Here is a 14,459-nt window from a genome sequence, read left to right on the forward strand (position 1 = left end):
ACAGTACAATAGGCAACACTTCGTCTAACATCACTAAAATAGAAAAGAAATATAAGAACAGGCAAAACATAGGTTATAGACACAGGAAAAATGAAAGGGGGATGGGGTTAACAGGAAAGAAAGAAAGGCATCCCACAAAATGTATTTCATTTGTTGATTCTTTTAGACAGAAGTGGTTTGGCATTTAAAATGATTGTGTAGAATAATATAGTGTTATAGAATATAATTTTTTAGATAAAATTTCAAAATTACTATTACTACTATTATCATTTTATTATATAAGATAGTGGTTAGCTAGGTGTACCTAATAAGATATTTTGTAATCTTATTTAACTCTCCATAACTCAACCATTTCACTAAGAAGTAAAACAAAGAAAAAACACAACTTAAGTCTGTAAACCTGATACAAAATGTAAAATGAATGTTCACTAACTTATTGTATCAGTGTCTCAACTTACCATACAGAAAATATTAACTGACTCACACAAATCCTGTTCAACATCATATCTTTTTAAAATAAAAAACAAATCTAAAGGTTTATCTGTCATCGCAAATTAAAAAATAAAAATACAGCAGGACCGGGGTAAAAAACCAAACAACAATAACAAGAACTGCAAAACATCAAACAAAACATAAAATACGGATTCAATTATATGATCCATTCACCCATCTTGTAGTAGTAATTCCTACCTTCTGCCAGCAGAGAGAGATATTGCTCAAATAATCTCTTCATTCTCTTCAATTTAGGGATTCAGTATACTTGGGGGGGGGAAAACAACATGCTGAGTGCATCTTTGCTGAATTAATATTAATAATTCTGAAAACGTGGTTATGGTTTTTGACTCCTTGTGTAGTTAGTTTCAAAGCTCCAGCCTTGTTTTTAACAACCAATGAGAATATATTAAACCTCTAAAACACACACAGCCAATCTGGTGCCACAAAATTGAATGTCATTTACATTTAAATTTCTATTTGATCCAACCAATGGCAGAGCCCTATTTACATTGCATTGAATCTTCATCTTTCAACACCTCAAACAGAAACTCATAATCATCTCAATTAGCATAACTGCTAGAAGCTTTTTCACCTCAAAAGTGCAAAACGTACACACATTTATTTCTGGTCTTTGAGATAAATAACACATCTTTTTTTTTTATCTTTCTTTCAAATGCACATTTCTTAAGTCAAATAACATCTTTCTCACAGACTGCTGCACTGCTGCTTGAACACGTTCTTGGAGCTTATAGATACAGTAGGTTTCATGCCAGTTTACCACTTATCTCTTTGTGGTTGCTAACACATTGTAAATGGGGCTGATCTTCATGCTGAAATATCAATTAAAATGCTAAGTTAGCTTAGTGCTTTGTTCAGTTTAATTGAGCTGATAATTCTTAAGTTATAATTCAAAATATTTTACAATGGGATAACAGTTTTTCATCTTTTGTTTACCCTTAAATTAGCTTAAAGATTGGAAAAATAATCTCAGTCCACACTAACAGTATCATGTGTTTTTTACAAGCTTGTTTAAACTCCTAAAAAGTAATGTGAGTGAGATAGTTTTATGGCTGCTAGATGTCTTGTGCACAATTTTGCACACATTTCCTCAAAATCCAGCAACATAATCAGCAACATATTTGATGTCTTTGGAAACTTTGTGGATCTCTCCTAGAATTAAACTTAAGTTCTGTGGATTTGAAAGATGTTAATATGCACAGTGTGAGTTTGTTAGGGCATTAACTGACCCGTAAACAATCCCCAACCTAACTATTTTAATTTCAACATTCAATATGACCTTCACCTTCACCTATAATAGCTTTTTCAAGCACCTCTCCTTCTCCTCTCTGCTGACCTTCATCACACCATATAATCTTTTTTCAGTCAGTGCTCCTCTCCCAGCCTGAGCATCAAGATATATATATATATCTAGCCATTATTTGTGCATAGCCAATTTTCCACCGGACCTCCAGGATGGCACCAGTTTATGGTTGCTAAGATATTTCAATCATATTGAGCTGCCTCAGTAATTCAGTAAACCGGCTGTATCATAATAGAATCATTTCCTTAATATGATTCCTGGTAAAGAGCAATACTGTTCCTGTTAAGTGCACTTTACTCGTACTCAACATCAGGTCCTAAAGGCACACTTATGGAAATGTAATGCTGAAATAAAATACTCTCATTAGACATTCTTTGCTTTAGGTTGATCAGTGTGATTAATCAGACATACATATATTCAGCCGTCACTCTGCAAATTTATTGGCTAAAGGTTTGAGCTACAATATATGACTCTGTTGGCAGGCTCCTGACTTTAAGTTTCAGTGTCACAGACATGCATAAAGCACTAATGCAGTCCACCATCCACCTATTACTAGCATCAATAAAATAATGTGTCCCATAAATGTATGATTTGTTGGCAACAGCTGCTTCTGTCATGTGGCTTTGATGTAGCCAATGGAATGAATTATGTCTCTGTCCAATAATTTTATGGTTAAAATAAAGTACAACAAAATGGACAATGCAAGACTGTAAAGCACAAATAAGTGCTTGAGGATATTATGGTTTTGCATTACTCAATCTTCAAAATGTACTTGTATTTTTACTTTTGTAAACGTAAATGTTGACCCATTCAGAAGCTTACAAATCACTTTGCTTTACTCTCTCAGGAGAAACTATCAATTAAAAGGGCACTCTAGTGATTCTTTATTGCACTTTCATTAAGTTTGGGAACTCACAAGAGATAGATTTAAAAACAATTACAGAAAGATGAAGAAGATTTCTTAAGAATGGAATTCCCAGAACAGCTACTAATTGGACTTGGAGATGAAACTGTTTGAACTTCAACTTTCAAGGCAAAATTGAGTCCAATAAGTGCTCAGAAAAAATGGAAATGTGAACATCTACACATCTACAAAAGGCAAACTCCACCTGATGAAGAGGATAATGTGGCATGATTGAAAGCTTGAGAAATGGACCTTGAGATGAGATTGTTTGGTCTAAAGATATTTTGACATTTAGTCTTGCTCCAAAAATGCAGGATCTTACATCTCCCATAATGCAACCAAGAACACCTTTTCCTTAGACCTTCTTTGTCTGGTGTTTTTCAAACACCATAGCCCCAGTTTGTCATGCAGGCTTGCTCTTACAAATTAGTTTCCCCAAACCCAGATAATCCTGACGACAGCATTAGGATCATTATCTCAGACTTGACAAAGCTCCTCCAGAGCCACACAAGACATTAAACTGTTTTCACATGCTGAGTATTAGCTCTGCCTATAACAAGTAAACAGATCTTTACGTGTAAAATCAGCAGGATGCCCATTCAAAGGATGACACTCAGACACATCATCCTTACTGGTGAAAGCAATAATTCATTAGGTGATAAGATATTGTAGCTAATTAACTTACAGTAATGTTTTTCTTTTTTCTTTTCAAATTGATACATTGTGTTTTGGGAAACCCCTTGTCACAGCGTAGCATTATAAACAACGAGGTATTGTCAGCCTGTATAGTGGCGGCCTCAGGCTGTCATGCCAGTCATTTATTTTTAGTTGAGGTAATGACTGGTGAAATGCAGTCTAATATAGACACAAAGGAGCTTGGGGCAAACAATCCACAATGAAGTTAAGATGTGCTGCTCGCCTCTGGCATTAGTAGGCTGCATAACATCACATCCTGTCCGCCTTTCATGCTGTTGTCAACCATCAAAAGCATTAATTGTCACAACAAGCCATTATTGGGCTGCATCAGAGTCCTAGCTAATTGTTAGGGGTTGTATAACTCATCGAGTCCTGAGTGTTCTGGGCAGAGGCAGTAGTTTCTGCTCCACTTCCCTCCAGCCCAGCCTGAAATGTATGAAACTAGATCTACATTCATATTACATAACCTAGCAGGCACTCTCTCAGGGCATCTTCCCTTCACTAAAAACTATATTTACAAGTAAGACAATTACATGCCACAGTGCCAGTGAAGCTGCAGTATTCTACTCATGAACATAATTTGATTGAGTCATTACAGTACAGCTGCATTTATCTCATACTATTCTTGGAGATATTATATTATCTAAATAGCAAATGAATCAACTAAAAAAAATCATATTAGTGCAATCTACAGTTAATGTCAGATTATCCAGTGCAAATGAACAGACATAATGCATCATATACTCTGTCAACACTGATTACTGTTGTTTACAGCTCCTTTTAAAATCGTCCTTTAATATGAAGAGTCCAACAGCATAAATAACAGTATACTTTTAATTGAAATTAATATTTTTCCTTTCACGTGTGCATGTACAAATGTATATCAGTAACACAATGACATGTAATTAACAGAAACATTAGCTTCCTTTTCACAAAAAAAAGCATTTTCTTTTGTTTATAAGGCAACATGGGTGGTTCAACAAATAGTTTTTTCATAAAATCAGTAGGTCAAATGTATTTATGTACAATAATAAGTTACTAAATATGACATCACACTTCATTGAATACATTTCATCATGTACAGTAAATGGTGTACAAAGTAAAGTCAACCAGATTTGGTCTACAAAGTGCAGTGGCAACAATAGAAACATGTAGACAATAAAAATCTCTTTGTTGGTAAACATGGTTTGTCTCTTTGGTGAGTTGGAACAAATGTTGTTGGGTTTGTTTGTTTGTTTTTTTATTTATTTCTGTATGAAAATATTTCACAACTATTAGGTAATGTGGCAGATGTTGTGATGATGAACACAGAAACACAGGTTAATGTTAAAAAATATTTACATCTAAATCACTTTGGATGATCAACAATTAATGTAGCGGCTAACATCCTTCCAGTTGAGCAGTACAACAACAAAAGATGATGTCTGCTGTAATGTAACAAAAGTTTACAAAATACATATGAAATGTATATTTTACAACAATAAGTTGTGAAATATGTTATCTTCTTTACAGTACAACACCCTCAAACACATTTGATTTCAGTTCATTTTTGATCATAATAAAAAAATTCAGCATATTTTCTTTTCATTTTTTAAATCCACGACAATATCAAAGAATTGTAAATAGATATATAAATAAATATACACAAACTAAAATAAAGCAAGATTAATCACTAAAGGAATAATTTGACAATTTGGTATATGCTTACGTTGCTCTCTTGCTGAGAGCTAGATGAGTAGATCGATACCACTTTCATATCTGTCAGTTAAATATGAGACTGGACCCAGTAGATGGTTAGCTTAGCTTAGCACAATGACTGGAAACTTGTGGAGACAGCTAGCCCGGCTCTGTACAAAGGTAAAACCTCAAAAACTCACTAATTAAAACATTACAGCTTGTTTGTTTGTTTGTTTGTTTCGCTGAAGTGTAAAAAAAAAAAAACAGCATTTTGCAGTTTTGAGAGGGGACAGAGTCTGGCCAGCTGTTTACCCCTGTTTCCAACCTTTATGCTAAGCTAACCTAACTACTGGCTGTAGCTTCATATTTAACTGATATGTGAGTGGTATGGATCTTCTCATCTAACTCTTGGCAAGAAAGTGACAAAGCCTATTTCCCCAACATGTCAAACTATCCCTCTAAACATTCTTTATTATACCACCTGACAAACCAAAATACTCTTCAGATGATATTTAGTGAATTTAGAGACACATAAAGGAACATCTGCATCAAAACTTAAGCTTGCAACATAATTCAGACTTTTCCATTTCTCAAAATTCTTTTCAAAACTAATTTTACCTCTCCCCTTGTTTATCCTGCTGCAGAGTACAACAGTAATTTGGGGTCACTGCAAATAGATGGTTCCTGTTATTATTGTCTGAGCAGCCGAAGCAGATGTAAGTGCTGGTGTTAGAGGAAGGCAGCATGTTGACCTGACCAGGGCAAGCATTAAGGGAAGCAATTGGTGCTCACTTCATCTAGCTCATCTTCTCTTGAACCAGAAGCTTAGTTGTGACACTGATTAAGAGAAAGCCACAAGGATTTCGTAAAGCCAAGACTTTAAGCTGCTTCCACTGTGCCTGCATGATAAATCCATGCATGGCACTTAGCATGCATATACATTACATAAATGCCTTATAATCACTGTTCCAACTCCATAAGATAATGTATTTATACTATCTGATCAGATTTAATTTGGGACCGCTCATCCATCAGCCTCTGGGAGTTCAAACACATAACATGTTAAATTGTTCTTTATATTCACACCCTCCTTCTTTGTGGATAAAAAAAATCCAACAAATGGGAAGCAAAAATTGTGGTGGAAACAAAAAGCTCAGAGAAAGCCTTTAGAGGAAGCTTAGTTTGTGAACAAGTATTTTAACAATGTTTACAACAGTATACAGACTAAAAATGTATCATTGTATAAAAGAACACAGACTTCAAGAAGAATCCAGAGACTCTGACTACTTTGAGGAAACATTTGAAGGCTTCATTAGAATGGCTTATCTGTGTAAAATAGTCAGCTCACATTGACCAAAACATATCACAGCATGTTGTGATTGTGCTTTGGTGGGTACCAATTGTTCACTTTCACTTAAATTATTCTTAATCCCCTTTCCTCAAGAGAGAGCAGTGCCTCATTTAAATCTCATACCTTTTATAAAGTACAGTTTTTGATATTTAATTCAGGCGAACCCACTTCTTCCCCAAAGCCTCTTTTTTAGCTGTCAAAAGAAGCTGTCGATGCCAAAGAGCACTGATTAACTCAAAGAGCCTTTCTGCATTTTGATATTCATCATGCTAAATACAAATGGTTGTTTGGGCAACATTTTGAATGCATCATGGTCAATGTGTCTAATTAAAATGCAAATATTCCTTGTTTCCCTTCCACTAAGTAACAATGGAGCAGCATGCTTACAAGTGTGTGAGCTGCTGATGTATCCTGCTACAAATCCCGTAGGATTATCTTGCCTAATAACCACTTAGCAGTAAGATGACAGTGATAAGAACATTGTAAGATCAGACGATAAGATTTTTGCCAACGTTTAGATGTGACAGTTTGATGATGCCATTTTAATGTCTTTAAATACTCCAAAATCCAGAAAAATCAATACCCCCATTTACCCCCGTTCCTCATGTACAGAATGTCATGCGCCATGTCCATTTTACTCCTTTAGACGCCAATTGTTCTCAACAGGCAACAGAAATTTCCCCATGATTCTTCCGTCGCACTATGGCCTTGTTGGCGGAATCTAGGATATCAGTCTCTTCTGTGAATCAATTCATTGTTTATACTGGACAAAAAGATTAAGTCTGATCCCTTAGTGTAGAGGAGATTATGCACTCGTTTCCCTCCCCCGGTCACACAGCTGTGGTCTGTTTGATGCTGTGAAAGCTGACCCTGGTTGGAGACGTTGGGATGGACATGGCTCGAGCCACTCGCACTCGGAGTGCATGGTTGTCCTGCCAGCGGTGCCACCGTTTCCTCACTGCAGAACGTACCTTAAATGTTGACGATAAATACAGCTATTATTTCTATTTGCTATCATATAAAACTAATGTGTACATGCAGAAAAGAAGAAACGCTACAACTTGAAAGTCAGAACTTGATTTTTTTGTTAAAGGAATATACTGTACATTTAGCTTAGTTTAGCATAAAAACTGAAAGCACCTCTAACTAATTAACACATACGTTGATTGTTAGTTTGTTTTTTGTGCAGATTAAAGATATAACGAGTTAATTAGTAGCTTAAGAGGTGCTGTCAACTAGCTGTTTCACCACTTCTCCATCAGTCGAGGGGCCAGAGAAGGAAGAAGGAAGAATGACTACAAACACGAAAACTCCCTGCATGTATGTGTACGGTGAGTACCAAATTAAAACGGTCCTTTAAAAACAATTCAGACCTTTCCGTTAATGCCATGCAATCATTTTTGCCAGTACAAGAGGGATGACTAAAATTCTTCACAATTCCTCATCAAATTAACCGCCCCCCCCACCCTCGAGTTTCAATTATTGGAGGGCCGGGAGAGAGCATTAAGAGGGTGCTTCATTTTTCAGAATTACTAGCAAATGTGTAATTCTTGTAATGGCATTAATGACTTTCAAACAGCTGGAATTCCAGGAATCTGCTTTTATTTTAATTAGTCTAGAGGGACAGAACTCAATTAAGGTATTTTATCATATTTAAGGATCATCATCGAAATGCTACAATTTCACTGATGGAGCAGAATATATATCTAAACTGTTTATGAAAGCTACCTGATCCTTCTCCTGGTTGAACTTAGTAAAACTATAACTAGAAGGGGATAGAAAGAGGTTAGAAAAAGACATTACTAAAGTAATCAAGAAAATCAATTTGGGGTTTTATTGAGATCACATATCAAGAATCATGTTGACAATTTGATTAAATTCATAAATTGCAAAGCTCCAATGACTCACCTCTCCATTTAGAAAGCAGTAAAACACTGACACAAAGAACCCCTGCAGAATAAGACACATTACTATTAGAAGTAGTAAATGCAGCTGTATTGTGTAATCACACCTTAATTAGACATGAGAGAATTCAAATTGTGCAGTCATGAGAAGAAAAGGTGAAAAAAAAAGTTCAATTTAGGGAGCAAATCTTGCAATGGCAAATGTAATTCTTGACAGTAAAAAAGCCTTACTTCTCCTCCCACTCAGTCTTACATTTAAGCACAGAACATAGAAAGAAAAAAAAAAAAAAAAAGGCCACGCCACAGAGCAGAAATCATGCCCACATGGCCCTGGTAATCCTGACAGCTGAGAGTCCTGAACACGAGGCAGCATTGGCCATGTTGTGTGGAAGCACAGCCAGGATGCTACTTCAGATCATCTTCCCACAAGAAGGCTCATAACCTGAAAAGTCATCCTTAAAGAAGTGATACATCCCCACGATGCGACGCATTACGAAATCAGTATGATTCACATTGTTAACTCTAAAAGTAGTGCGCGCTGGTTTTTCGAGCACTGACCCGCGTCACGCTGTATCATTATCTTTATTCTCACCTGAAAAGACTGTAAAAAGGAATTGAAATAGATGAAAACTATTTGTGAGATGTCATCCTCCCCTGGATTCACAAAGAAGAGCATGTAGGTGATTCCCAGCAGAGGTAGCAAGACCAGTGTTGCTTTCACAGCTTTTCTGTGAAGACAGGAACAGAATATCATGAGCCTCATTAATAAATTAACTATAATTATAATATAATAAGAACTTGGTTTTCATCCAAGTTGACTCTAGAAAATGCGTGATCCTGCGTCAGCAGAATAAATAAACACACAGCTTTGCTTCTCATAATACCAACACATTATTAGAGAGATGAAGCCTAGTTTGCATTATAGCTACCACTTTATATTAAGACACTCTCTATAAATGAGTGTCTTAATATAAGTCAAAACTGATACTGTATGTTGTAACTGTACACATGATTATCAAATGTACAACTTTTACTTTTATAGGTTTTTTTCCATTTCTAAGAACAAATTTGTGGTTCTCAGGTTTTGAAAAATATAGTTTTATTATTTTCATCCCTCTTATGTGGTAATAATGTTTTTTTGTTTTTTTTTTACTTTCTATAAACCATCAGGTCTGCACATATAAATGTTAATAAATCATCAAGTAAAATAATCTATTAAATCTGCGGTTATAGATGTTTATACATTGTAATCAACAGGTTTTGTTTTGGATGTTTGTTTAACTTAAGAGCTGGCTAAAAAAGACAAAGCAAGTGTTTTTGAAATCTGGCAACCCAAAGATTTTTTATGACTTTTAACTGATCTATAAAGCAATAGTAAATTATTTATTTACCGTTGATAAAGCCATTGGTTACAACTCATCAATGCTTTATGAAGGGTGTCATACTAGAGTGAGGTACAACAAGATGTTTAAAATGAAACCGGGATTTCAAATATGTTTTCTGCCAATAATCTTGACATGCTGTACATTGCTAGCAATTTAAACATCATATAAAATCCTGTCTTTCTTTGTCAAATTCATCCCCTGGTTTGTGTAATTCTGGTAAAACCAGCAGCATGTCGAAGCAACCATTATTTTCTATTTTTAGGTCAACAATTTCTGCCTGAAATCCCTGTCCTGCACTCACTTAAATCTTCATAGCTCATGTCAGCATATCTGTCAGAGCAACCGTAAATCCAACTCTGGCTTGAAGTACTTGAATCAAAGTTGTCTGAGCTGTGACACTGCTAACACCCTGTACACTCTGAATAATCCCCCCAGGGGAGAAAAGTACACTTGATGTTAATAAAAAGCGAGAAAACAAGCTCACAATTTTAGTGCACAGCGGCACACAGCATCGCCTCTGTCAAGCACAGACACACCAAATCTCTGCCATTACTCACTCATCAAGTCTCATCAGACACATGAGAGGTTAGCCACCTCTAAAGATTACTGGTGGGACCAAATGAAATGGCTTCTTGGATGGAGTACTGTAAATACCTTGTGCTCACTCACATCAATTTGTTTGTCTAGACTTCTTTTTTTTTAATGACAGGGATATTTAGCGTTTTTTTTTTTTTACAGAATTCAATCCGAATGAATTTCTACAATAAAAACCCTGTCTGCCATGGGCTCTTAAGGAGATTAGTGAAACACATCAGATTTCACCTTAGATGTTCAAGGAAACTGCTGTGCACACAACTTAATCTGAGTATCTACAATATCTACCATATAGTACTATAATATGGAAGTGTTCTGAGAAACACACAAAAAATGCAAAAGATTAGAAAGGATTTGACTGTTGCCCCTTTCTGACAAAAAAGATGACTTTCTTATTTGCTTGAAATAGCAGTGTTTTAGTGAAACACATCATAAAAATAGGTTTTCAGTGTTAATGTGAGTTAATCTTTTAAAATGACAGCAATAATTGCAATTACAGGCGATACTTAACCTGAAAGTGGCACAGCAAAAGCCATTAGAACTATAATCGAGCTCTACTATTACAGTACTTGGCAGTTCTTTGGTCCCCTAATATCTTCTGAGGGCATCGAGTGCTCTGATTTGTATGAAATTAAGTCAAAATTTAAACATTTACACTAATAGTAATGGTTCAAATTCGTTTACGCATTTCTTCACAGCCACTAAACGCTCCATGTTGTCTTTGGAAGAAGCGAACAGACAGAAAAAGAGCCTCATTTCTACATTGCACGCAATTACGCACAGAATCGACTCACCTGTACTGTATCGTTTCAGATGTGGTAGAAGCTCTCAGTTTGGTCATAAGAATTCTTACAATGTTGAAGAGGAAAACAAAATTTATCTAGAAGAAGGCAAACAAAACAATTAGTTTTGAACTCTAGGTGCTAATGGCTTACACTGAAATACACCGAGAGCAATTTTCCGTTAGGACCAGACTCTGCTCATTAAATGCTGAGTAGGAGGAGTAGAGGGCAACACAAGTCAAAACCATCTCCTCTCTCAACAAGACAGTGCTAGAGGAATTGGAGAAATCAAGGCTGGTCACAGCATTACTACATGCTGGTAACAGCTTGTACATAACCATTAGTGGATACATTCCTACAGCATCAATACAGTTTCTTATTTTCAGTATTCCTATGAGTGAAAACGCCTTAACGCTTCAGGAAGATTAATTCTACCTCAACACAAGCTAGATGCCGCACGCTCATTATAAAACCATTTTCGTTCATCATTTCATTTTTCACCTACAAGTAGGCATAAGTGATGAATCTTGGGTTAGTGTAAATGGTGTTATATAAATGAATGGTTTCAAAAATAATGCAAAAATAATGACAATGAATGTACAGTGCAACACATCTCTGTGCTGTTGCTCACCAGAAGCACAAGAATAACTGGTCCCTGGTAAATGTAGTCCACATATTTTCCAGGTTCTTTACCAAACCAACATCTGTTGAAATAAAGGAAATAAATCAATACCATCTCAGTAACAGAAAATCATATGGACTTGAATTTTTGTTGAATACCTACTGTTCATTTTCATAATATAACTTTCCAATAGCCCAGGCTACTATTATAGGGAATGGAATACCTGAAAAAGAGAGAAAAAAATATCCATGTCATTCAGTGTTTTTAGATAAAGTATTAAACATTTACAAGGGGCATATATATTGTTAGAAAATAGCTTCCATTGCAAATAAATGTATTAATCCACAGGCTACAAACAGCTTTTAGATGGCGTGGAGGCAGTAGGACTGAATGATGAAGGTGAAAATCACAGAATGTCCTCCTTTAAAAAAAAAAAAAACTCAGAACCATATTCTCCATTTCACAAGAAAGATTTAAGAGCTCATGCTGCCCATTTTGAAACCTTTGTGCAGCAAGATCAAAATGGAGAAAAATAACAACACTACAAGCTTCAGTTACAAAGCAGAAACTTGAAAAAAGGATAAATATGTTCCCATTTTTCTCTTCTGAAAGAACGAATGAGTACCCATTATGGTAATAACATTTTTTAAATCAAATTTTAATCAAAACATATTTTTTCTCAGAGAAGCATATTGCTATTTACACTTTAAACTGTATTTTCATTTGAACTTTTCACAGTATACTTCCACCTAATGTGTTTTTCTACAATCCTTTATTTGTTTTCATGTACATGTGGTCTGTGTTTCAGAGCTTATGCCTATTTTATAAACTGTTTTGAGACTGTTTTGCTGCTTTTTGTGGCTTGTTAGGATAGAAGAAGTAAAAAGAAAAAAAAGTAAAACCCAAAGCCGTCTGGACTGCAGTTCAAGGAAAGTCTGCTTTTCCCAAACAAGTAGTTGATTCTTGGCTTTTAACCTTGCCGGTGAGCCGACAACCTAACTGAACAAACATCCTCTAGCTAAATAACAAAAACACAAAGACAGAAAGCTGATCTAATATGGTTAAGTTTTGTAACAAGCAGCACAAAGTAGATCAGCTGTTTGTAAAGGTTAAATGATCAGTGAAATAACCTTTAATGGAGCTGAAAACATATTCTGCACCAGGTCTGAAACTATTTTGATCCCAGCTAACAGCAGGTCTCTGGTGGAAGACAGATTTAATCTGCCCCACTTCCATCATATAATAATGAATTCTAATTAACAATCTCTGAAGACTAATAGCAGCGACACAATGAGAAATCTATTCTCTTTCTGGCTCATGGTTTCCACAATGCAGCAGTTGTAGAGATGAAAGAAGAGAAGAAGAGAATTCGCTCTGATTACTTATCATACTTATATCTATTTAACTGTATTTATATTATATGTTGTATAAAATAAAGCTTAGTGAATGTTCAGTCAGGAAGGCTATATTCTGCATGCTCAGGTCTGTAGTATTATTTCTCAAACCATCTGTCATTCCCTTCCCTGATGCATGCTCATTCATAATTTCCTTGCTGTCATTCCCCTGGGTGTCAATTAAGACATCAGCTGTTCACATCAGCTGGTCACATCTAACCAATAGCACAGTAACACACCTTCATCGCCAGCCTATCATATTGCAGCTGTCCTTTTAAATGTTTTCTCCCTCTCTACCTTAGTGCTTTCCTGCTGCCATTTTGCGCACCCCACCACCTCCCCATCACCGCCCAGTCTTTGCAGATTCATCACTTCATCAACCTCATCAGCCTTATCAGTCTCAGCAGAAGTCATCAGCCACCACCACCACCACCAGTGTCTAGACCCCATGGGGGGATTTATCTTGCTGCTGCTCAGGATTGATGTCCCTCAATTACAAAATCTCCCTGTAGAGTCTAAGTGCCAAAGACTTGTGACAGCACATAATCATTAGTATCATCTGTATAATAAACAGTTCTTTGTGCTTCATTCATTCGTCTCTCCTGATTGAACTATAGCTGCCTGCTTCTATTTCAGTATGAGTCTAATCAAGTCACCACTGGAATATTTGCAGAAATATTTGCATATGTTGTCTAAGGTATTGTAATGTAACGTAATGTATTGCTTATTCTTTCTCATTTATTTAATTTTAAATGGTTCTTTTTTTTCCCTTTAATCAGTTTCCTCCCACTTTAACCTCTTTCTGCTGAAATATGTAAAAGTCCTGTATTTTGTAACAAGCTAATGATACTGTTGAAATATTATAAATTATGGACATTATTTACAGAAATTAAAATAGTATTTTTCAAGGTATTATGTTTACTGAAAATACATCCTACAGGGTATGTAACCAGACAGATTTGATTAAAACAAAACTCAATTGTAATCTGCACCTGCAGGAGTGCTTGATGACTTTCAAGTGCTAATGAGTTGACCTTCTTCATAGAGGAAGTTGTGTAGATAATCTAATCACATTAGGTTATTAAAGTTAGACTGATATGGGTGATATGTTCCTTTGGTTATTTCTATTTTAAAGCCAATATTGGCTTCATGTCATTAGCAATGATATGTCATCTGTTCATTTGCTATTTAGCTCTGTTGAGTCACTTTAGCATGACCTAGATGCAGTAAAGTATCTGTTTCTATTTCTTCCAGCAAGAACACACATTGTCCATTACATAAAGGAAAGACGGAAATGTCAGACTGTCTCAGGGAAGCATATAAGCGTGTTTCCA

The 14,459-nt window shown here is 35.7% G+C and overlaps 1 protein-coding gene across 1 annotated transcript in view; it reads right to left on the reverse strand.

The window, feature by feature from the left end:
* Positions 1-4,222: 4,222 nt before the first annotated feature.
* Positions 4,223-14,459, reverse strand: part of LOC137194333 (corticotropin-releasing factor receptor 2) — a 38,426-nt gene continuing 28,189 nt past the window's right edge. The window contains exons 7-12 of the mRNA XM_067606165.1: positions 11,894-11,954; positions 11,741-11,813; positions 11,122-11,207; positions 8,941-9,076; positions 8,353-8,394; positions 4,223-7,415 (exon numbers count right to left, since the gene is read on the reverse strand). Of these exons, the coding sequence (XP_067462266.1) occupies positions 7,275-7,415; positions 8,353-8,394; positions 8,941-9,076; positions 11,122-11,207; positions 11,741-11,813; positions 11,894-11,954 (539 nt within the window). The 3' untranslated portion in view covers positions 4,223-7,274. The remainder of the gene's footprint in view (positions 7,416-8,352; positions 8,395-8,940; positions 9,077-11,121; positions 11,208-11,740; positions 11,814-11,893; positions 11,955-14,459) is intronic.

The sequence above is a fragment of the Thunnus thynnus genome, chromosome 12 (assembly GCF_963924715.1).
Source record: "Thunnus thynnus chromosome 12, fThuThy2.1, whole genome shotgun sequence".
NCBI classification, from domain to species: domain Eukaryota; kingdom Metazoa; phylum Chordata; class Actinopteri; order Scombriformes; family Scombridae; genus Thunnus; species Thunnus thynnus.